The 25,433-nt window shown below is 32.2% G+C and overlaps 1 protein-coding gene across 1 annotated transcript; it reads left to right on the top strand.

The window, feature by feature from the left end:
• The first annotated feature begins 9,982 nt into the window (after positions 1 to 9,982).
• On the top strand, positions 9,983 to 24,666 carry LOC145319016 (uncharacterized). The gene is made up of 12 exons (XM_080160832.1): positions 9,983 to 10,175; positions 11,828 to 11,932; positions 12,365 to 12,426; positions 13,317 to 13,392; positions 14,090 to 14,167; positions 19,437 to 19,520; positions 19,632 to 19,768; positions 19,938 to 20,083; positions 20,275 to 20,478; positions 20,843 to 20,987; positions 21,603 to 21,698; positions 24,007 to 24,666. The coding sequence occupies exons 1-12, from the start codon at positions 10,146 to 10,148 to the stop codon at positions 24,428 to 24,430; spliced, it is 1,587 nt and encodes a 528-aa protein (XP_080016958.1). The 5' UTR covers positions 9,983 to 10,145; the 3' UTR covers positions 24,431 to 24,666.
• The last annotated feature ends 767 nt before the right edge of the window (positions 24,667 to 25,433 follow it).

Below are 25,433 nucleotides of genomic sequence, written 5' to 3'. Positions count from 1 at the left end.
ATAAAATTTAGGTGATAATGTTTGGTCAAAATTTAAGCAATGTTGTTTGGTCTGAAGTTTAAGATTTCAACAAGTACAGATCTGATTTAGTTCCCCTTTGTATGGAAGCCTTACTTAGGTCTCATGTTGGTTTTAGGCTATTCCTATTTTAAATTTAGACCTTTGGATGGTTTAAGGCTTCTTTTCTGCCTTATTTTTACACCTTTGAATTTGGAGCTCCTAAACCTAGAGGCGTAACAACTAGTCCTTAAAATAAAGTAACAGGATCTCTATGTGTCTTTACCTAAGGATTGATATAGTTTACAGTTTAGTTTCTTATAGGTCCTGGGAAGATTGTAGCTGTTTAGGGGGAGGGTATGACTAACCTAAAAAAATTTCCCCCTACATTTTTTAACAAACTTAAACAGAATAGAGGGGTCGAATAAAACCCGCCACCTCATCCAGTGCCCCTTTAGGCCTTTAGGAGTGTAGCCGTTAGTGATATATCAAAAGACTTACTTTTGTTGGATAGACTCCAATGAAAAAAGTCCTGAAATCTTTCTCTGCCATATTGAAAATGAACAAGTCTTCAAAACTGTTAAAGTATTAAACTGATACTCAGAATTTTTACCAAGACTGTTTATGGTCATAAAGTGAAATACACTGTTAAAAATAATTTTTTTATTTAGTATCAATTGATACTCTGGAGAGTATTGGACCCATAAATATGCTATAACTATATAATTAATATATAACACTATGTAATACTATATAACACAATAATTATTACTATACAGAACTCATACATTTTTTAGTATCGATTGATATTCTCTAGGGTACGGGAAAATGCACTGTAGAATAGTTTATTAAAATAGTAATAATTGATACCCTCTAGCGTACAAGAAAATACGCTGTAAAATAATTTATTAAAATAGTAATATTTGATACGCTCTAGAGTACAGTAAAGTTTATTTAATATAGTAATATTTGATACGCTGTAGCGTATCGGATAATACGCAAGAGAATAATTTATTAAAATAGTAACTATTAATACCTTCTAGAGTACATATCTGCACTGTAAAGAATAATAGAAACAGACACCAATCGTGCACACCTCTCATGGAAGTGTTTCAATGCTTGGTCGTTTTAGACAAAGATGAAATGTTACTATTTATGCTCAGATTTATAGTTTTGATTTTTGTAATTATGGCTGACCATAGTTTTTATTTTTAAGGATCATGTTTAGCCCTAAACATCTTTAAAGTCATTTTTTTACTAAATTTACATTTAAATTAATGTTTTATGGCTCTGCTTGGTATGTTTGTTGATATAATAAAATGTATATGTACATATAATAATCATATATTATAAACTGATCTTTCATCCAAAGTAAAACAGTTTCATACTCTACAGGGTATCAAAAATTATGATAAAGGGTATCAAAAATTGCAAAGGAGAGTATTAAAAACTTACTTCTACTGTATTGAATTTTATTCAAAAGAGCGTATTGGAGAATACTCTACAGACAAATACATTATTTAGTACTACATGTTACTCCACAGAACAATAACTAATACTCAATACAGTATTGGAATCTTCCTTGTATCATAATAAGGTTTTTTTGCTAGAACGTACGGATTGATACTATACATTAATGTGAAGAATATATAGTATTATCTGATGCTAAAAAAAAAATTATTTTTAACAGTGTAGATTAAATAAGAGTTAAATGGAAAACTGTTTCCATATGATCATAAACACTTTTTTTAGCTAAAATAAAATGTATATCATATTTTGACTCTAGGAAGCCTAATCTAGAATAGATGTATTATACTCATTCATTGAATGTAGAAAAAGTATCAGAAAATATTAAACCTTAGAATACTGTCTGTTTCTTCCTTCAGATAATTCTCCATCAGATACCTAAAGGTAAATAAGGCAAACTTTTAAAACTAGTCATAAAATTTCTCTATACTTTAAAAATTATTTTAATTTCTCTCCATCATATTATATAAAATATTGTTTTTTTGTCTGGAAACAAGGATTTTGCTAACCACTGTACTGTTATGGTTCTCCTTTACAGTAAAGCTTATTATAGATCAAGGGAAGGTTTATAACAACATTTGGGAACGGTATCTTTGCCCTCCATTCCTTCAAGTGTCCCTAGAGGCCTCTAGGGGTGTAGCTGCTAGTATATACCAACAGAGAAATATCTACTTAGCTGATCCTGAGATTTCCATGAACTAATATTGTACCTGAAACAGCAAGTAATATCAGTGATTACTTCACCTTCTCCAGCATCTAATTTGATGTTAGCCACACCTTCTCCTTTTACTTTGCTTCTCCAATAAAAAGTGGGTCTGCCATTCATTCCTTTTTAATAAAAAAGAAATTATCTCATAAATCAGGAAGCTTTTTATAGTGCTTATAAAAATGACGTCATACTTGCCTAACATTGGTCAATTAAAATATTTACTGGTCTACCATTGGTTATTTAGTCTGTGTTTTGGCCTATCATTGGTCATTTGTTTTATGTGACGTCAATTGGTATTTTTATTTTTTCATTGATATTATTACTTAAATCAATTATATTTGTTTTAAATTATGAACAAGCAAAGTCGAGCATAATGTAGATGTATCCACTACCCTGGCAAAATAAAGTGTTGGGATACACTGCAATTGACATGTTGGGTGTGAAAAAATAAAAGAACCCTTGTTAGATTTTGGATGTTGATTTTAAAGGGGATGGTAACCTAGTTGGTGTATCTACCAAATTGACCAAAAAGAAAGTATCTCTCTTGTTGTTTGTATTATACACACCCCAAAGCTCACACTCTCTTACACCCCAGATTTGAGTTTAAGGAAGATGTCAACATTTTTTCAAATATCTTACTTGTTTTTTTAGCATAGGTATTTTCAATATTTGCCATCAAAACAAGGAACAATATAATCATGCTAATAGTTGCCATTTTTACCTTGGAATGAAATATGCATTTGAAATAACATCAGTGCTATTAGAAAAGACATAGTTTTTAAACAAACAAAAAAACAAAGTCTTGTGTTTAGCTCTGAACAGGTTTACTTTATTAATTCTTATATGAATAACTTTAAATATAATTTAAAGGATTGTTAATTATCTATAATACAAAGTATAATGATGTCTGTCCGTCTGAAGCTTAAGATCTCAGTAACCACTGAACCGATTGGATCCTACTCTTCAGGATATATACCTATTAGTCCTGTGGTGGTTTTAAGCTATTTTCTTGGGGGCTGGGACACCCCCATCCCCCCCCCAAAAAAAATTTTTAATATTTTTTTCTAGTTTTAATGTTTTTTATGTTTTTTATATATTTTAATATATTTTTATATTTTTGATACTTTTTTATATTTTCTTTATATTTCAATTATTTTTCTTCTTTTAAATTTCTTTTAATCTTTTAAATTTCTTTTATTCTTTTAAACTTTGTTTTATCAAATTCAAAAAGATTGTTAAAACTTCCTTCTCCTGTAGGGGCAAAGCCCCAAATAGGCTAATGGCAAAGAAAGTTTAAAAAACAATAAAAAAAAAGAAAAAATTCAAAGGTTTTAAATAATATAAATAAGTATAAAAAGTTTTAAAGAGTTATAAAATGTTATAAAGAGTTATAAAATGATATAAAGAGTTATAAAATGTTATAAAATACAGAAAATATCTAAAAAAAAATGTAAACAAAATTTTTAAAATTCTCCCCTGAACCTTTAAAAAAAAGCCCCTAGAGGCTAGGGGCGAAGCCGCTAGTATATTAAAATAGCGATAGTTATGATTAGTTAGAAATAAGGAAAATATACTACCTATCCACTTATTTTTAATTTAAATTAATATTAAAAGGGGGGAATGGTTGTTTCTGCGCTCTATGAGGGAATGCATCAAAATTTTATAAAAAATATCTTTTCAAAAATAAGTAAATCATTGTTTAGTAAAAAAATCACATAAACTCAACTATTTATTTCATTAAAGATAATAAGAATTAAGTTGTTCTTTAAGCTGTGTAGATTATTATCATTTTTCGGGACAATTTTAAAAACAGACTTTCATTTCTTGATAATTATAAGCTTTGAATTTATGGATATACTGTTATTATAAAATAATTTACTTTGCTAAGGCATACATTTATGTTAAAAAGCTATTTCAAACTGTAGAAGTTTCCACCTTTTGCGTCAACATTTCCATTTTCATAATAAAGCAAAATTATTGATAATTACTTTTCAATATTGGTTTCTTCTATAATTTGTACAACTCTTATACTTAAGTATAATTAAATCCAGGGACAAGGATAAGGATTCTGACAAACAACTCTAAGTAAAAATTTCCCCATATCCTACTTTCTTCCCCCCCCCCCTTCTTACCCACTGCCCTTTAGTTACACCACTAGAATATCCAATTTTTCAGCAATTTCAAATGGAATTCATTTGCTGAACCACGGCTCCTGAATTAAATCAAATATTAGTGTAAGAAAGATGACAACATCCATTCCTTACTTGCTAACAAATCTTCATAACACTTCTTCATCTATAATCCCCAAAAAGTAAACTATTCCAGTATTTAGTGAAATCTTAAGTTTTTTCTGGACATACAGACGGACAGACATCATACTCTTCCTTCATTGACTTGAGGTTTATTTTGCTTTTTAGTTTCCAAATGTTTCCTCTGACACTAGTAGCATACTAAATTTTGGCATGACTATCTTTTAGCAACTAGATATTTCTTAAATCTATTTATATTTCAAAGACTTAATTTTACAAAATTGCCATCAAACACTTAAAAATTCAAATTATGTGCTTAACAATCATAATATAGTTCAACTATAATAACCTCTTCAGCTGAAAAGCACAATACAAATTTATTTATTAGGAAATGAAAGTAGAATTTTCTTTTAATTTCACTATTTACTACAATAACAAGATTTATGTCTGTCTGTATGCTTGTGCGTTAAGATCTTGTAAATGGCTGGACCTGTTGTGTCACAATATTCGAGTAAGTTATGCTCATTTACCGAATGCTTTAGGCTATTAGGAGGGGGGGAATCCCATTGGTTATATGGCTTTGTGTAAAAAGTTAATGTTGGGCGGTACCTAATCTCCATCCCCTGCTAGCACAAGGCACTCTAAGAGTCCAATGGTTGATTTTGGCTGTTGTTTTATCTCTCATCTCAAAAGAGCTGTTTAAGAACATTGTGAAAATCAGACATTTACTTATTTACTTTAAGCACGATAAGTTGCATAATTTGAATATTTGCTATTTTTAGCACCATATTTAAAAACAAGGCCGTAGGTCGTACATGCGTTGTCGTGCATAAATTTAGTTTATAAGTTTCTCTGGAAAAAAATTTGTACTTCAATTGAATGCCCCAGGACCAATTAAGGTCTGATATTAATGCTTGATGTACATTATACATTTACTAGCGGCTACGCCCTTAGAGGCCTAGTGGCACTTTAAATGTTTTTTTTTATTTCAAATATGTCTATGGTGCGTTCAAGCCTCTGCGATTTCGATTATTTGTGATTTCCTTTCGAAAAAATAGTTATAAACCTTTCCGGGACCTATGAGAAGCTACCCTGTTAAGGAGAGACCGATCGGTCAGCGGTTAGCGAGATCCTTCTGTACACACAAACAGACAAACATATAGACATCCTGTTACTTTATTATAAGGATATGTATATATTTTGACATTTATTCTACACCGTATTTTGAATGGATAAATGTGAAAAAAAAGAGTCAGCCAGTCTGTTAATGAGGGAAACGGACATTTACAGGGTGCACCACATAAATCCGGACTTTTTCTTATTTTTAAACAAATAAACATAAAATCGTCAATTTTAAAGATTTTTTTGAATTTTAAAAATTGGGAAGCAACCTAGGTATATAACTATTAGATTATTTAAGAAAATCGCTGCCAGCCTCAATCACCGCCTCTACCCGCCCCCTGAACCGCCCGCCTACTCTGGTCACCATGTCCCTGTTCAAGCAGACGAAGTTCTCCATGATAGGAGCAATGAGAGAGGTCTTTTTGGTATGGGCGCGTCTATTGGTTCATGCTTTTAATGGCGCTTCAGGCCTAAAAGTCCATTGGATTAAGATCGGGGCTGCTGGTAGGCCACATCTTCTTAAGGAGTGAGTAACAGCAGGATCCAAATTAACCTAGCTAGAACAACGTTTTATACCTTTTTAAAAATGGCACGAAGATTAAGATAGGGTTATCAGCACAATACATTTCAAGGTTCCATATGGGCCCCTGAAGTCAAGAACCGTGAAATTTTCAAGATTTTTGGCGTTTTTGACATCTTAAAATCTACCACGATCCACTTTGTCGGAGTACTACAGCTAAGTCAGCTGGGATAGAGAGCTCTAGTCTTTTCTAGTGTTTTTACTAGGTATCTGATAGTATCTCCTGCAAGTTTCATTAGTCCATCTCACCTACAGATGGGCTGAGGTCAGATTTAGTAGGCCCAAGTCATAAATCCACGGTAATTTATCTGCGCAATTCGAATCTGCCTTGTTGAACATATGCGCGGCCAGCTCGGCGTACACGTCCTCCATCGTCCAAAGATTTTCATGGGCAAAAGGGTCATTACCTAAGCTTTTTATAGTGGGGTCAAACGTCCTGATTGGTCAAGTAGTTTTGGCGGCATGGCCGTGTTAAAAAAGTCCGGATTTATGTGGCGCACCCTGTATATACATCACCCAAAATTAAATATTAATTTGTTATATAATTCCTACCATAGACGTCCAAGCTTTTTATTGGGGGGGGGGGGTTAAAATGAAAAAAAAATTAGGGGTGCCTACGGCACCTCCAAATTCGTTTAGGGGGGGTAATCGCCACTTTACCCCCCCCCCTTGGACGTCTATGATTCCTACGTACGTTTTATAACTTTACAAGTACTTCTAAAAATGTTTTGAAGTTTTCCATAGGTTATTATTATCAAATCATTTCAAGTAATAATTATTTCGTTATAATTGTTGATATTAAAGGTGTATAATTATTTATTGGAATACAATTTACAAATTATATGAAGTATGAAAAATGCATTAGTTTTTTTGTACATAAAAAGATTTATCAATCAGAGAAACCTTAATAAACTATATAAGCTGTCTTTGACCAACAGCAGCCGAGATGAATAGGATAATTATTTCACATAATAAATTGTTGTTAAAAAGGTTAAATGGACGGTTTTACAGGTAATGATTATAGAGTTGCTACGGTTTCTAAATCACAAATAATTACTATAGGAATCACCATACCAAAGTTAAAATCGTCAGGATAATTATAAAATATCTAAATTAACTACAAGAGCTATCCATTACGAATGGACGGACGGATAGACATAGGGATGGAAGGAGGCACTGACCCTAATTTTAGAAATGCTTTGCTTTTGAAAATGAAATGCTTTATAAAGCGTTATAGCGCAGGGAAGAATAGAAAAAGGGAATTATAGAATAGATGTTCATTTGTCAGGAAATCTGTTCTCCTAAAAAATTCAAAACTTATACATATCGTTATTGACAGACGGACATGATAATTTTGATAAAAGAGTAGTTTCTTGTAGGTGAAAAATAGGTCAAAATAAAAAAAACAGCTGTTAAAAATTCAACGTTAGAGTCAGACGAACGGATGGATGGACATACAGATTTTGTATGTTTTGGAGTAGCTATCCAAAACATATAATATATTTAAATATTTCAATACATGCTTAATTGTCAAAGTTATTGACTGACATGCTTTGTTTTCTTTTTATCTGTCTGTTTACTATCTTTTTGGACCATATTTTCAATTATTTTTAGGGCCCCGCCACCTTTTTCCCTTAAAAATCAATGTGCACACCCTGACCCTTACGTAAAACAGGTTATTCTTGAATTTTTTTAGTAGGAATGGGGGGAGGCGGGTGTCACTTTCGCAACTGCTGTTCTAATAAATTAATTATAAAATCAATTGTTACAAAATATATAAAAAATAATAAAAAAGTAGACAATATAAATATTTTTTGAATATCTAACCTGACTAAAATTTTGAAAGCTCAAAATTTAACCGTTTCTTGGTGAACTAAATAAGTCACAGGGTAATAAAAATATATTAAATATGAATGAATTCCTTAAATCTCCACTTGATGTAGACAAGAATGACAACATCCAAAATCGGGCAAATCAAAAGAAAATAGAATAGCCAATTGCAATAAATTTACCATAAATCATTCTCCAATTAACAGGAAAATATTTATACAGGAAATTTCATTAGATGCAACAATAGAGGGGGAGGGGTTAACTAACTGTATGTCCCAATCTTGTTGACCCTATGCCGACTTTTAATTGGGTCTTTGAATATCAGCCAATAGCGTTGTAAATATTAACACAGCCGATTCCAATTCCAGGTAGTTGTCCAGGTTATACAATATACATATATCTATAGATTTATTGAAATTTCATAAATGAAAAAAACATTATTGCAAATATCATTTAAATACAGTTTTAAACAAAGTTATACCAAAGTTATAGAGATGGTGTTATATTGGGCAAGGCATCGAAGTAAATCAATTTCTATAAGCACAGGAGGAGAAAGTAACTTATAGAGTAACATTGGTTCTAAAAAGGGTAAATCATTAAGTTGAGTAGAACGAGGCAATCTTTCTAGACTTTATAGTAAGGTCTTAGAAAACAGTAGAATTATTGGAGGTATTCACTTTGATAGGCTATTTTTGAAGCTGGACAAAATGTATCAAAAATCCGCCATGTGACGTCATAAAAATGAGGGAGATGAGAGGAGAAGTGGGAAAGAAAACCCTTGAAAAGAGGTGTCTAATCTCTCATTTTTATGACGTCAGAAGGCTGATTTTTTTTATACACTTTGTCCAGCCACGCTATTTTCCGTAAAAAAATACAATGTCCCCTTTAATTATTTTACTGATTTGTGTTTCAGTCTAAATGTGCGCATATACCTTTTATACAAATGTTTAATGTATCAACATTTAAATGTAGAAAAGCTATGCTATAAAAGGTTATATTTGTCTATATTGAATGGACATAAATATTGTTTAACGGATTTTTCGGTTAGTAACTTAGTAACTGCGTAGCGAAAAAAGGACGCTGATACATAATTTGAAACGCTGAAGTTTTTAAATGGAGTACTTTTTGTAACTACAAAAAAATATAAAAAAAACGTAAGAAAACATGAATTGGTCTTGTTCAGGATTTAGGCTATTTTACAAGTCAGGGTTGTTCAACTGCCCGATCAAACAGTCAAATAGAAATGTCGACCATCTTTAGGATTTAGAAACTTACCTAACTTACTTCAAATAAATGATAAACTGCAAGTGACCAAAATGATTCATCCCTATAAAAAGTGTTATTTGATTCAAAACATTAGAACATTAAAAATGTTGGCTCTGAAAGCATAGTAAAGAATAGAGCACACACCACATATACATTTTTTAAGAGCGTGTCCCGCATATTTGGCGGGGAATCTGAATTTGGCGCCAAAATCTAAGATCAGCTGATCCAGACGGAGCTAGCAGAGCTGGCAAGGACAAGCTTATTTACTTCCGCGATTTCACAATATTATAATCCAAATATTATGTTTAATTTCTAAAGGATGAATTATAAGCTTTAACAATATATCAATTTTTATGTTTTAAATCTAAATTTGACATCTCTTATGTCTCTTTTCCAGAATAACTATGGCACATTTTTCGTAAAAAAATGGTAATAAATGATATTTCAACATTAAAAACTAAAATTTTTTAAACGGGAATCAAAAAAGAATTTAACAAAGAAATTAAATAGATAAAATTAGATTCAAAATTATATTTTAATACAAAATTTTACTTAAAATACAGAAACAATACATAATAGCTATTTACCTAATATTCAACGGTTAGAAACTTTCCAAATGCCGCTCAGGCTACTACATATTTCTCGCGCAGAGCTTGGGTATTACGCGCACTCAAAAATACGGCAGGGGTCGGGCAAATTTGCTCAGTGACCAAACAACTTGCAGCCAACACAGACTCAACAAAAATTTTATTATGGATATTACCTAAAATTGACTATAAATCACAAAAATTTATTTTTAAAGTGAATAATATTTGTGACAAATGAATAATTTAATCTACTAAGAAACTTCTTTTGACTGTAAAACATGGATCATATTGGTTACCACAACGAAAAGGTAATTTTCATATATAGATAAATTCTGAATTTATATGTAAAGATGAAAAACGCGCAATATATGTTATAAGTTGCCTAGTTAACCTTTTTCAAGGACATATTATACTGTTAGTTTCATGCATAGCTGTGCTTTAAAAGCAAATATTTTCTAGATTTCGGAACCGTCCTTTTTAATTATGTTGACTCTTATAAATTGATTTTTAAAGTAGATTGTTGTGACGATTATACAACTGTTAAGTTATAGCATTTCTATTTTAAAAAGTACTGCCATTTATAAATTCTTGTTAGAATTTTAATTTGGGTAACTTTAATGTCATCATCCTTGTTTATATATGCATTTAGGGAAGATAAAAACATCATTTTATTTGTTTTAATGTGTCTTTGCTTTAAAAAATGCCTTTTTATTAGTTTATCGTTTAAAAGTAGATGCACCCTAGTCTCGGGGGCATATTTTATACATAAAAGATAGAACAAAACCTTATAGGGACTAATATAAAGCTCCAGCTGAAAAAAAAGAGAAAATCACATAAAGTTTGGTATACCTAAATATAAATATAAAATATAGGTATATATAAAATATATGTAAATAGGCTTAATAATTAGGAATATAGATATACATATGATGGCGTTTTCTCCTATTTTCTATCATTGAGGGGTGTTAACACCGTCCCCCCCCCCCCCCCCTATCTTAAACCAACGGGTTATACCTATATATTTACTCTTAATATAGCAAAATATATCATCACAATAAGCTTATTAAGCCGTTTATGTAATCTTATTTCGTTATTTTATTTAGAACTAGCGGCTGAGCCCCTAGCATCTAGGAGCTGTAAATTCAAAGGGATATGGAACGGCAGAAAAATAGCTTAAAACCATACGAAGACTTATTTTAAAAATAAAAAAATAGCCTAAAACCATCTCAGGGCCTATATAAAACTTCCCGCTAAAGGAGAATCATATTGGTTCAGTGGTTAGCGAGATCTTTCGCTACAGATAAAGAAAGCTTAGTACTTTATATAATAGGATTGATTTTCTATTTTCATGACCAGAGTCTTGTGTATATAAAAACAGCACAATTCAGGTTAATTTTTCTTGAGAACTCAAGGTTTTAGGAGTAGCGCAGTATTTTTATATTTCCTGCTACGTAAAAAAGCTTTTCTTTAGCCTCAAAAATTAAAATGACACATTTCTGAAAATTCTGATTAACCGACACACATATATTATTTGATAAATTTTGCAAAAACATAAAATCACTAAACCTCTCTACATAAATTTAAATATAAAATCACAAAACCTTTCCTCATAAATTTTGACATTATATTAAAAGTAAGTACTAAAATTTAAACTTCTAGGTAGTTAAAATTCTATTGTAATCAAACAATTGTTTTATTTTTATGCTAAGGTTAAATTACATTAGGTTCTATGATAAAATTCAACTTAAAAATTTTCATATTTTTTCGCGAAAATTTAGGTCATGGACGGCTGTAAATTATCCAAAAATATTGCAGCTATAAATACTGGCTGCATCTAAAATCCAAATTTTCTGTATTCAAAGGGGTAAGAGAAACTGACCCATAGCGGTGTTGCTACATTAAACAAGAGGTTCAGACAAAAAAGCTTACTACTTTATATAATGGGACTACAAATGTTTAGGTGCTGAGCTCCTTGCAGGAGCCATGGGAGGAGGTGGACCCGCTCCGGAGACAGGATGAAGTTGACCTACCCATGAGAATTGATCTGGTCGAGTGGATGGCGGAGGTATTTATTATTCCAGTATCACATCGAAACCGATTGATACTGGTGGATTTATACCGGTTCTCAGCCATACTGAAAAATTATGTATATCATCGTATTATATCCAGTTTTCTAAGAATATAATTAAGAATTTACAATAATAAGATTAATACCAGTTTTTTAGATAAGCTTCTTGGCATCTGTAAATGAACATTTTTCTATTGGTCAATTACAATATATTCTGGCCTATCATTGATTATTTGTATTGTATGACGTCATTTTTATTAAGCAATTTAAGCTACTTCGTTCAATCATAAATATAGAACTTTGTAAAATGGGTTTACGTAACTTTTTCAAATTATATTTTTTCAAATTATTTATGTTGTTTGAGAAATTTGTACATGCTTTCTCAAGCTCAGTCCCTTTAAGAAATCTAATTTACGATAAAAATTTAAGGTTTGTAATGAGCTAAATCTGGAGGCGCAAGTATTTTGTCTGGCGGTCAGTCTTCTCGACAGGTAAAAACACGCCAGGGCTCGCCACTGCCAGCCGACGGCTAGGGATCAACCACTTTCGGGTTTAGTCCCTTCTTGACAACGCCTCTTAAGGGCGTTTCGTCGTATTTTCACAGTAGATTTTCTCCTATTTCTAGCCCCTGCAGCGGGGCAATCACTCCAAATGCTACTGTGAAAGTACGACGAAACGCCCCTTAAGAGGCGTTGTCACGAAAAGGACTATACCTCGACTTTCTAACACATTTACCATTGTTAGAACAAACACTTAAGCGGCTGAAATATAATTTTGGGCAATTAACAGATTATTCATTGCTTATTTGGTTGAGGAATTATTGCAGATAGCCTATGGCTGCGGAATGTTGACTTTCCTGAAATGTCCAAATTTCCAGGGCACATACTACAACAAAAGCTATTTAAATATGTATATTTACTAAAGAAGGAGGGGACATGGGCATAGACTCCAAGGGGGGGCCGGGGGGTAAAGTGGTGATTACCCCCCCCCCCCCCAAATGAACTTGGGGGTGCCGTAGGCATCCCCAAAATTTTGGATTTTCAATTTTTACCCCCCCCCCCAAATAAAAAAAAATGCCTCTATAAAATAAAGATTACCCACCCCAAAATGAGTTTAGGGGTGTCGTAGGCAACCCCAAAATTTTTATTTCCAAAATTTTACACCCCACCCCCCAAATTAAAAAGCTTGGACGTCCCTGGACATGGGATTAAAAAATATACCTACTGGACTACTGGGACTATCAAATATTGTTTAGATTGTACAATTCAGAAAATAAAATTAATTTTTCTAAATTTTAATAATTTATTAGGGGTTGTACTGTACATTAATTTATCCCCCATTATCTTGTCCCTTAAGATCCTTTCTACTTTGTTACTTTAAGGTTTCTGTGCAATGTTAGTGTTAGTCGAGCTCAATTACAACTACTGGGAGTTTCATGTCTGCTAGTGGCGTGGAAGGTATTTCACTTCTTCATTGCTTCTTTGCACGTTGACATTCTTGTTTTTAAACTTCGTAAGTTTTACCACAATCCTTTCATATGCTTGTTTGTCTATTTAGCTATCTATTACAATTACAATCTACTTAACTGGTTAACCGTCTATACATATTACAAACACTATTTGTATATCTCTATATAAATATACTAGCGGATTCGCCCCTAGCCTCTAGGGGCTTTTCCCCAAGAGGTGATAAAAAAAATTAAGGCGAAATTCATTAAAGGACCAAGGAAATCTTAAGCAAAAAAAAAAAAAAAATGGGGGGGGGGATTTTTTTGTTTTTGGGGGGTTGGGGGTTTCCCACACCCCAAGAAAATAGCTTAAAACCACCACAGGACCAATAGGTATATACCCTGAAGAGTAGAATCCGATCGGTTCAGTGGTTACCGAGATCTTAAGGGACAGACAGACGGACAGACAGACATCGTTCTACTTTGTATTATAGATAATAGCAATCTAACCATACTTTCAATCTATCCATGATTCTTATTTCTTTTTTTTTGTATCCAACCATTTATTTAGTTGTATAATTATATTCTATCTAAATTAATTTTATCTATCAATTTATCTAATTTTTACAGGACTAACAACCGTTCACTTGTCCATCTATCTTTTTATATCTATTTGTTTATTAATATAACTCTTATTTATAATCAAGGTACGAGGTCGTACAGAGATTAACATTGACGAACTAATAAGATCGACAGCTGACACTGTACACAAGGAGGAAATTTTGGTAAGTCCTTTTTAACCTATCCTAAAAATTAAAAAGACAATATTTTAGGCAACAGTGAACTGTACTACAGCAATTATGTAGAAAATGTTTGAACTATTCAAAAGAGAATTTTTTTCTGAGTGAGAGAAACTGCGCAGTGCGCTGCACATGGATCAAAGATTGTGTGGAGATTTTTAAGATTGGAGAAACACAAACAAACAACTCCCCATTTCTAAATCTAGTTTTAAAAAGGAAAAGACGCTAGTAAAAGTGGTGGCAAAAAAAAAAATTAACCAATTTTTTTTTGACGTCATAATCTGTGCCGCCACTTTTACTAGCTTCAAGGAAGAGAAATTTTTTTTGGGTAGAGTTATTTTTTTTGTTGAAACGATTTCTATTATGAGCTATGGTGGTGGACCCACCTTCAAAATAGTTATAAACCACGAGACCTACATTGAAAAGTATAACTATATTGGTCCAGCGGTTAGCGAGATCCTTTGGTACAGGCAAATAGACATACTTTGACTTATATGAGGATATCCAACGGGACCACTAGATGAACCAACAGTCAACATGCTAAAGAAGAATATGAACAATCATTGTTCTTGCCCCGTCCTAGGGTTGTTTATCTGTAGTCATTGTTCTTGTTACATTTGATGAACTGACAATAGATAGACAGCTCCTAGTACTGGGTACTCATACTTATAGACAGCTCCTAGTACTGGGTACTCATACTTATAGACAGCTCCTAGTACTGGGTACTCATACTTATAGACAGCTCCTAGTACTGGGTACTCATACTTCTAGACAGCTCCTAGTACTGGTTACTCATACTTCTAGACAGCTCCTAGTACTGGGTACTCATACTTATAGACAGCTCCTAGTACTGGGTACTCATACTTATAGACAGCTCCTAGTACTGGGTACTCATACTTATAGACAGCTCCTAGTACTGGGTACTCATACTTCTAGACAGCTCCTAGTACTGGTTACTCATACTTCTAGACAGCTCCTAGTACTGGGTACTCATACTTATAGACAGCTCCTAGTACTGGGTACTCATACTTATAGACAGCTCCTAGTACTGGTTACTCATACTTATAGACAGCTCCTAGTACTGGGTACTCATACTTATAGACAGCTCCTAGTACTGGGTACTCATACTTATAGACAGCTCCTAGTACTGGGTACTCATACTTATAGACAGCTCCTAGTACTGGGTACTCATACTTATAGACAGCTCCTAGTACTGGGTTCTCATACTTATAGACAGCTCCTAGAACTGGGTACTCATACTTATAGACAGCTCCTAGTACTGGGTAATCATACTTATAGACAGCTCCTAGTACTGGGTACTCATACTTATAGACAGCTCCTAGTACTGGGTACTCATACTTATAGACAGCTCCTAGTACTGGGTACTCATACTTATAGACAGCTCCTAGTACTGGGTACTCATACTTATAGACAGCTCCTAGTACTGGGTACTCATACTTATAGACAGCTCCTAGTACTGGGTACTCATACTTGTCATTAACAACAATTTTGTGAAGAACTAATCAAAACAGCTGAGTAAATCACGTTAGCACAGCTAGCTTAAGCCAGGTACAGGTTTACCTGAGCACGCCAAGAAAACTAACTAGCAGGGGTGTTCTAGGAAGGTATTGTGAGTTCAAAACCACTCTTACTTAAATCGTAGCTGTAGCTTCCCTACTATGATTTTTTCAAAAAACGTTTTTCTTGGCTGCTGGGTTTCATTTGGATTTTTTTTTTATAATAATTTTGATATAAAAAGTGTTTCTGTGGACTAAAACACAAGATTTGAGAGCTGTATACATATATGTACTCATATAACTTTTTTACAAAATAAGCCTACCATAGAATGCAATCAAAAAGAAGCTTTAAGAATGGAACAAATAATACATAAGTGTTACTTTGTGACAGTATCTTTTTAAAGTTTAACAACATAAACCACTCACAGTTAAAGGGCTTGTGACCTTCATGCACATTACACAAAGTTTTGCATGTACATGGCATGTTTAATTTTTTTGTTTTTATAAAGAAAGAAAAATGTGTGAAAAGACCAGTTAAATTTCTATTTGTACTTTTCTATGAAATTAAAGGTGCTTTGATGAGAACTCAATTACTGCTCTTTTAAGATGATCTCCATACCTGGGATTTTCAAGAGAAGAAATCTTATACTTTTCCCAAAACATTACAAATTCTCTGTGAATTGACTCACCAGCTTGACCAGAAACTACTCCTAGTCCTCTTCCTTGGAGAACAGGATTCTGAAGAGATGGAAGGATGTGATAAAATATCACATGAAGCTTTGGCGTTACAGAAATATCTAGATCCATATATGAAATTATAAGTTCTTTGATAAGATCAACAGTTTTTGACTTGTCAACCAATTTCATACCAAAACAAGCATGGACTAGCTTGTCCATGGCTTGATATGCACGGATGTAGGGCTGCACTATTATAGGACTTATAGGCCCTAGAACTTCAGCCTTCTCAATGCATTGTGCCTTCTTTAACATTTCCCTGCAATCATTTCCCTCAAATACTTCACCATGATAATCCTGAGAAATAAGATTAAGAGACTTAGGAAACTTTAGAGCTGTTTCTCGCCCTAGAACTTTGACTAAGCCATTGAAAAAAGTGTGATTCACAAAGCCCATCATCAGATGCATTTCCTCTGGTGGACATTTGTCAATAACTTTCACTGCAGCTGATTCTTTTAACAATGGACTGTTAACAGTGCTATTGCAATGTTTTGCTAAAAGCTTCTTTGAACCATATATTTCAACAAATTTAGTGCTATCCTCTATCAATTTTCCAAAAGTTCTGTCCTCAATCTCATCAACTACATCAGTAACAGGATCATCTTCATTATCTGGAGCTATATCACTATAGTGAGATAGACAGTAAGGACAAGGGAAGCTGGAGGTTGCAGTCTGGCAACCAATGCATGTTAATAAAAGTTTCATATCTGTAACAAAAAGAAAACTGATATTGTTTAGATTTGTAAGATCAAACAATGTTTTCATGTTACTGTGAGTTTCCTTGCAGTTAGGAACAATGGCAAGTAAAATAACTTTTTTTTACACTTGTAAGCTTGTTATTATCAGAACTCTTATACTCTTTGTAGGTTGACCGTTTGATTCTGTCAACTTCTTCAGGTATAGGGTCAATATTTTCTTCTTCACTACAACCTCTGTCTACAATGGGATTGTAGTTTTCAGGCAAAACAGTAACGCAGATTTTTAAGAATCCCTGACCTCCATCTGCCATAACTTTTACAGAGGCTGGGCCAAGATATCCTCTTGCATCAATTACAGCTGACACAACTGATTCTGCATCAGCATATACAATGGGTCTTTTCTCAACCCCATCTTAAACATCAAATGTAGAGTATGAGAGGCTATACAAGTTCTCCAAAACCTTTCCTTTCAAAGTCACATAATTTGAGTATCCAGGCTCAACTATTTGCCTACCACCTTGGACTCTAAGGTAATTAGCAATCTTCTTCATGTGTTTATTTGAGATATCATCAAGATTCATTTGTAAGGAATCTAAACTCTCACTTGAAAACTGCAACTTGGTTTCTTGTGGAGCTGGATTTAATAAAACCCTTGCTTTAGATCCCTTTGTTGAAAGAGTAACTGATGCATTAAATCTTGAGTTTGTCTCTGCATGATTAGCTTTAGTTTTTATTAAGGCTGTTATGATCTGATCTTGTTGCTTATCTGGTAATGTCAGTACATGTTCAACAATATGATCAGATGATTGACTCATGCTACAATGATGATTTCTATTTCTTGTTTGCACATAGAACAAATTGTTAAAGAAGATCTCTTCTTTTTTGGAGGTGTTTTATTGGGAAGCTGATCTACTAATTCAGATGATCCATACAGACCAGTATTTTTTCAACCTTATCTCCAATCATTCTTTTGCATTTAGCATGAGATCTTGCAGTCAAGCATATATTGCAATTGCATTTCTGCTCAGTTGTGTCATCTGAACGAGTATTTCTTTGGAGAACAAGATCTTCATAGTTAAGCATTACTGGTAATTTAGATAAATTGCCAGTTTTTTTTGCAGCTCTCAAGATATTACGACATGTATTGCAAATACCAGTTGGAAACACTGGATTGTTAACATCATAGTTTACATTGATTAAATCTACAATGTGAGATACTTCAGTATCACTTACCTTCCTTATCTGTTTAACAGATATCTTTTTGCCACAAGGGACACAGACCTTAACCCTGTTTTCCAAATGGTGTAAGAAATGTTTAATTCTACTTGTTTCAGCCATATTAAAGTTTAGATTATTACGTTCAAAATAATCTTTAACTTATAAGATACAATTTGCGATAGAAAAATGAAAATTTTTCAAAGTGTTTCAGAATTGTCCCAGAAAAATTCTGGGACAAACTGATACAGATTCACCAGGCAAATGCTTTAATCAATTAAATTAAAGATAAGGATAGTAATTGGTTTATTAGCGTAAAGGAAGATTATATAATTTTGGAAGTATTTACTTTATAATCTTGTAATAAGTAGAAAATCTGAATTTTTATTGTATATTTATGATATTTAAAACCATTAAAAGATTGTTTGAGGTGAAAAATAAAAAATCACTTGGAATGTAATAGATATCATAATAAAATAGCGACATCTATTGACAAAAATATGAACTTTATTGTAGAGATTTTTTTTTAAAATCATTAACTTGATTTCTGAGTTACAATTTCAAATATCATTGTGAAGAAAATGATAAAGTTAAAAATTGAATATTTTTATTGATGGATTGCATTATATAAATGAAATTTTTAGTTAATAGTTAGATTTGCTCCATAAACTTTGTAAAATAGCTCACTGAAACAAGTAATTTATTTTAAAATTCTTGAAGAAGGAGATAATGAAACCCAGCAGCCAAGAAAAACGTTTTGTGAAAAAATCATAGTAGGGAAGCTACAGCTACAATTTAAGTAAGAGTGGTTTTGAACTCACAATACCTTCCTAGAACACCCCTGCTAGTTAGTTTTCTTGGCGTGCTCAGGTAAACCTGTACCTGGCTTAAGCTAGCTGTGTTAGATTATATAATGCTCTAATAAAAGATACTTATTTCTAAAGAATTTTTTCAAAAATATCAATCTATGTATATAAGTCATATATCATCTTTAATATACAAAATACAATACAAAAATAATCTGTTTGGAGTGTGAAAATGATAGAACGATTATTTTAGACAATTTCTAAAAAATATGTTTTATTTTAGGAGTATGAAATGTTATTGCTGACAAAATTGAATTGGAACCTACCATCTGAAATTTCCATTGACTATGTTCCTCATATTTTAAAGGTATTTTGTTATTTATTAATAAGGATGATAACATACAATGCTAGCAGTATATAGAAAAGTTTACCAATCCGTGTTAGAATTAAGCATAGAACAGCAAAATCTTATTTTCAGAAGCTAGATCTGAAAATCCCATTGACTTTGCTGACTGAGCGAGTAGTTGCCCTACTGCAGACCTGCTGTATACATCCCAATTTGGCGGTCAAGCAGCCCAAGCTGTTGGCGGCTGCAGCTGTCATTACAATAGTAAGGTAAGCTGCTTTTTTTTATATTTCAATATTTGTCTTTAAAATATTTTTAATGAACAAAAAATCTAGACAATTATTGTAATGTCTGTAAACAAATTTTATGGATTATCAGACAAATTCTATTTTAAATTACATAAATTTATATATTTTTATGTTTTTGTACTTTATACAGGCCTCTTTTAAAATCATCATGCACAGTACCAGCTGTACTTGACACCCCTCCCACCTCTTACAGCTCAACATCATCAAAACCCTCATGTAACTCCTCATGGTATTCAACTTCCCCACCATCAAGAGAATCTCCTACATTATTTTTAGGCATATTATTCATAAAACAAGAGAAATTATGTTCGTTAGTAGTCCAAAAATTCACACCTCTAACAGGTTTAGTAGATGTTAAGACTAATCAGCAATAAAGATACAGTGATTTTAGTGTGATCTCTAATTGTTGGACGTTTAGAAAAGAAAAAAGTATTATAGTACATTTTTAATGATTATATGCCAATCAGTGTCCCCCACCGGTCAAAGTTCTACCTCCATCAGATCAACTGACGCCTTCTCCCCTTCCTCTTTATTACCACCTCGATCAGCTGTTTCTACCTCTCCTTCACTAAGATCAGCTGTTTTAGCCTACAGTAGTCCAGAGTCACTATCCAGCCCGTCTACTACGTCATCAGCCAGTACTCTGATACCTTGTAGCAATAATAGTGAAGGTATGTGGATAGATAAGTAGATGGATAGAAAGATAGATGAATAAGATAGATAATAGATAGATTAATTGGTGGATACATTTATTATGGTTGGTTTTATTGACCGATAGGTTAATAGAAATTTTCATTTGCGAATTGACAAAAAAATATCGAAACCTAAATTTATAGAATAATGATATTTTTCTCACTTGTTGGTCAGTGTATTGGTTAAGTTTTACTCATCAAGTTTGTTTGGGACCGAAACAGGTTATATCTTGATTAACCACATGGAAAGGATAGGTATCAAATAAAACTCTTGCCATTCGATAAATTAATGACATAACAAACAATAGGTACAATATACGTATTAAGCTACTTTAAATATCAGGTCACGCTGTAAGCCGAACAGAGATGAATTATACAACCTCTACTGATGAAAGTATAACTGGAAGAGACACCAATGAAAGTATCACTGACAAAGATATTGAACAAAGACTTGGACAAGTTGATCTCACGAATTCTTCAGAAAACAGGTGAACATAATTTTAGTAGAGCAGCTAATTTACAATTAGGGCATGTCAGTAGTTGCCCGTCTGTTACTCAATGTTTGTTAATAATAAACAATAATAAATAGAAATAAGATTTATTAATTAATAGCTCTATTCTTTAGGTGCTTGCTAATACAATCAAAACATTTCAAATAATTTCATAAAAATCACAGCAATCTATAGTATAGATGTATATACAGATAACAACCCGCCCCCTTTTCCCAAGGCCCTTTTTCGTCTGCTAGCTAATTGTTTTCTGGTACTTAAAATTCCCGACCCTATTGATTGATTTTCAAAGACCCAATTAAGAGTCGGCAAAGGGTCCTTTGTATTAGGATATACAGTTATTTAACCCCTTCCTATCTAGTGTTTTACTCTAATGCAGCCATAACAAACTGACACATGAGAGAGAAAACTCAAGTTAATATAATTTTTTTGTGGTATGACAATCAATTTTCTAGTAGTTAAAAGATGTATTTGTTGATAATTAATTGATACAATATTTTGAAACAAAAAATTCGCTAATAAAGGAGTTAGATTCGTTTACGTACGGACAACTCATTTATAAAGAAAAGTTTCACTATAAATAATTTGTTTTAGAGTAACTTACGGGCATCAAGATATCCCTGGAACGTCAAGTGGGACTCGAACCAAGCACCGACGCAAACAATATACAAAGTTGGATAGAATTATTAGGTAAGGGTTAATATTTTACACAATTATGTAAAACTTCGCTTTCCTCATTTTGTAACTATGTAACGCATGATTTGAAGTAAAAGAAAATAAAAAAAAGACAGAAATGAAAAGACTAAAGCATTCAATTGACAAAGTACAAAACAAAGATTACTAGTTAAAACAAGGACAATTATATTCATGATTAGCGCCTCAATATCAAGCTAAAATATTGATTACAGAATATGTAGGTACAGTGACTTGATTGAGTAGTTTGACAAATTTTATAAATGCAAAGTTAATGCTGTTGTTGGTCATATAATAAATTTATAAATGGATAAAATCAGAGAGGGAGAGGGGAAAATGGGGTGTTTATTACACAAGTCTCTAAAGTTTTATAATAATGTTTTCTTATTCGTTGGCTTAACAACTTTGGGGTCTTTTAATGAATTTTAATTGTTTGGCTTGTTAAGTTGAGTATCCAAACGTTTCAACCACTCATTATACAAAAGGGGTAACTTTTTGTATTAACATTGGGGATGTACCTTAATTTATCGGACATTGTCTTATCCCTTTAGATCCCTGGGACAGAACATAAGCCCCAAATCGTAGAGAAGCTTCGCTCTTTACAACGATAATTTCCAGATTGATTGTTAGAAAAGGATGAGATTAAATTTATTGTCGTTAAAGGATTGGCTTGACAGTTTGATTGGGAGAATAGATAGATAGATAATTGACTTTTTTATTAGTGGGATAGATAGATAGGTAATTGCTAGATAGATAGATAATTGTGCTTGACATATTGATTGGATGGATAGATATATAGTTAGTTAGATAGAAAGATAATAAGACAAAAATAATTATGTTTTAAGGTAAAATTTAAATTAGATTTGTCAATAAATGACTGTTTATGACATTTTTGTTAGATATCTCTTTTTATTTTGAGCAGGTTTTGCTTTAAAATTTTAAATTAACATTTTAATAATTTCCTCTTCAATTATTTTGTCCAATGTCCTATCTCTGCAGTAACGCAGTGAGTCTAATTGTCTTGAGATTTATAAATAACTTTAACATTGTCGATAAGATGAACTGATAAAGCTACTGCTTTGTATTGATGCTACTTTTTACTTAACTAGTGGCTTCGTCCCTGGCGTTTTATTATATTGAAGATAATTCACCCCACCTCCTCCCCGCCATAACTTACCCGCTCAGAGCCAAGGCAATGCTTTCCTAAAAAATATGGATCATTATTGACCTTATGACCAAGCAATATGTTATATTTTAGTTTGGTTTTAGTATTAAAATAAGCATAATTTGTAAGAAATAATATTTTATTTGTCAAAAGCTCATCAATGTATGTATTTTAAATTTATTGTAATACTCTTTCAAAATTTTATGTTTTATAAGATTTATTTGGTTCATTGAATTGTAAATTGCTTTGGAATTTGATTTAAAAGTAGGGATTACAGTTTTTAAAGCAAAGTTTTTCTTAATTTGGATGCTTCCGTATAAATAAAATAACAGATAGCATTGGTCGTAATTTAAATCAAGTAGAATTATTTTATCAGTTTCCAATTTTGTACAAGTATTCCAGTAACTATTAGGCATAATGCAGAAAACATAGCAAATAATTCACCCTTTTTGTTGCCAAAATGTATGAAATGAAACAAATTTTGAATCCTAGGAGGATAAAGAATAAGATTCGTCAATATTTAGAGCTGTAACTCTATGTTACTTTCTTGATATTAGTTTATAGATAAGTTGAGCTTCGCAATTACACATGTTGACATCTTTGTTTAAAGTTTTATGAGAGCCTTTCAAGTTTTTGAAGACATTTTTGTTGACAAATAATAACGAATTTTAAAGATTACTACTACTACTGGCCGTTTAAACTAAAGAATGTCAAAATATGTATCAACAAATTTTTGTTCCTATAAAACTGCTAAGCAATTTTTAGTGAAATTATTTGTAACTAAAATAAAAAACAGCAAATTTTTGTAATCATATATGATAATTAAAAATAAATTAAGGGTATAAAAAAAGACTTGGGAGTTTTTCCTTTTCAAACTTTATTATTTTTAATTTTGTAAAGTTGTACAATTTTAGTTATTTAGTTCAAATACCAAACAAAGAGACAAAATGATATTATTGTAAAATTTGATTTTGATACTGTTTACTTATAACTGACTTTTTGGGCGTTTTCTATAAAAAAAATGTTAAGCAGAACATTTTATTTTTTTACTTAACATTTAAAATAAATCAAGAATTATGATAACAAGGACGAAACAGATATTATAATGTAATTTTTCCATAAAATTGTAATTTTTTTCAGGACCATACAGAAACTGACCCTGACAGAGAGCAGCAAACTCAACGAAATCCTGGAGGACATTCAGAACCTGATCTGCAGCCGTTCTGGCGGTCAACCTTCTCCTGTAGCCAGTTCACCTGAACCATCCAGTCACCCAGAGCTACCTGGCAGCCATAATGATCACCAAAGATCGGCAGCAGACAATTTACTGCCAATTACCCCAAGCCCAGAAACCAGTTCTTACTTAAGTGACAGTTTGTGTAGTAGCCAGCAGCAGCCCATGCACTTCAGCACCCCGGACAAATCAGCTGATTATTTTGGCGGGAACTCAAGTAAGTCTATGACGTCATCAACAACAACAGCTGATCCAGCTTTTAAAAATTTGTTGTCGGATTTTGTGACTCCGACCAAAGTTTTGGATGTTTCCGATTATTCAGAACAATAATTTGTTTTAAACTTATCATTTTTAATCTTTTAATGTTGAACAATCTCAAAATTTGAGCTTTTTGCATTACTAATATACTTTAATCTTATGATTTTTAGACTATAATGTGAAATTAATACGCTTATTATACAATATATATTTTTTTGAGTATTGATCATTTGTTTTTATAATTGTGTTATTTAAAATTGTCAGTTTTACATTGTGTCATTATTATTGAAATAAATACAGTTATTCATTTTTAGTTTTTTTCTTAACTATATTGCTACTCTACAATTTACTTTGTCTAGATAATATTCATGACTACGATACTGTTCTATTCTTCCGTAAACATTTCTAGATATGTTAATTATGTTCCACTTAATTTTATTCTTTATTTTAATACTATAGGACATCGCTCCTACTTATAAAAGCTCTGATCATTAATTTTAGCATTTTAGAATTGTCTTATATATTTCAAACTTGTGATTTCTTTAACAGTTAGGGAAAATTTAGAAAGCGAAGCAATTCTATAATCATTTCATGAAAAACCATGTGTCCATTACAAAGAATTTGATTTTTGTGAACATGTTTCCTAGGACGATTAGGCACTATGTTACGTGCGAGACTTCTCTACAATCAAGTCTGACAACGTTAGTATGTCCGTATTAAGCATCCTGCATTCAACTTCTTTGGGGATATTAAATGCGTCATTATACTTAATATTTGTCAATGTTCATTTGTATGTTTGAATTGTGGGGCTTTTGTTCCGTGGATGTTGTAATACACGTTAGAAGCGAAACTTTTCTTTAATTAGGGTCGGTTCGTCCGTAACGGTTTATTCTTTTCTTAAATTTATACATGTTTTAATTGTCCTATCGATTTAACCCTTTGCATGATGATTCCTATAACAGTTAGTTACGATTTAGGAAGCGTAGCAATACTACAATCGTTACCAAAAAGTCCGTAAGTCTATTTAAAATATGTCAATTTTTAAATCTTTTTTTGCAAAAATTTTTTATGTGGT

This window comes from Acartia tonsa, chromosome 5, assembly GCF_053477335.1.
Source record: "Acartia tonsa isolate MP-2025a chromosome 5, ASM5347733v1, whole genome shotgun sequence".
In the NCBI taxonomy this organism is placed as follows: domain Eukaryota; kingdom Metazoa; phylum Arthropoda; class Copepoda; order Calanoida; family Acartiidae; genus Acartia; species Acartia tonsa.
Note: the sequence above shows the minus strand (reverse complement) of the source record. Positions and strands in the feature narration are given on the sequence as shown.

Bases quoted from the DNA above. Each gene is read 5' to 3' on its own strand.
- LOC145319016 (XM_080160832.1), top strand. From the start codon at position 10,146: ATGGATCATATTGGTTACCACAACGAAAAG. The intron at 20,479-20,842 runs GTATGTGGATAG...TTTAAATATCAG, and splicing joins TTGTAGCAATAATAGTGAAG to GTCACGCTGTAAGCCGAACA. The intron at 20,988-21,602 runs GTGAACATAATT...AATTTGTTTTAG, and splicing joins ACGAATTCTTCAGAAAACAG to AGTAACTTACGGGCATCAAG.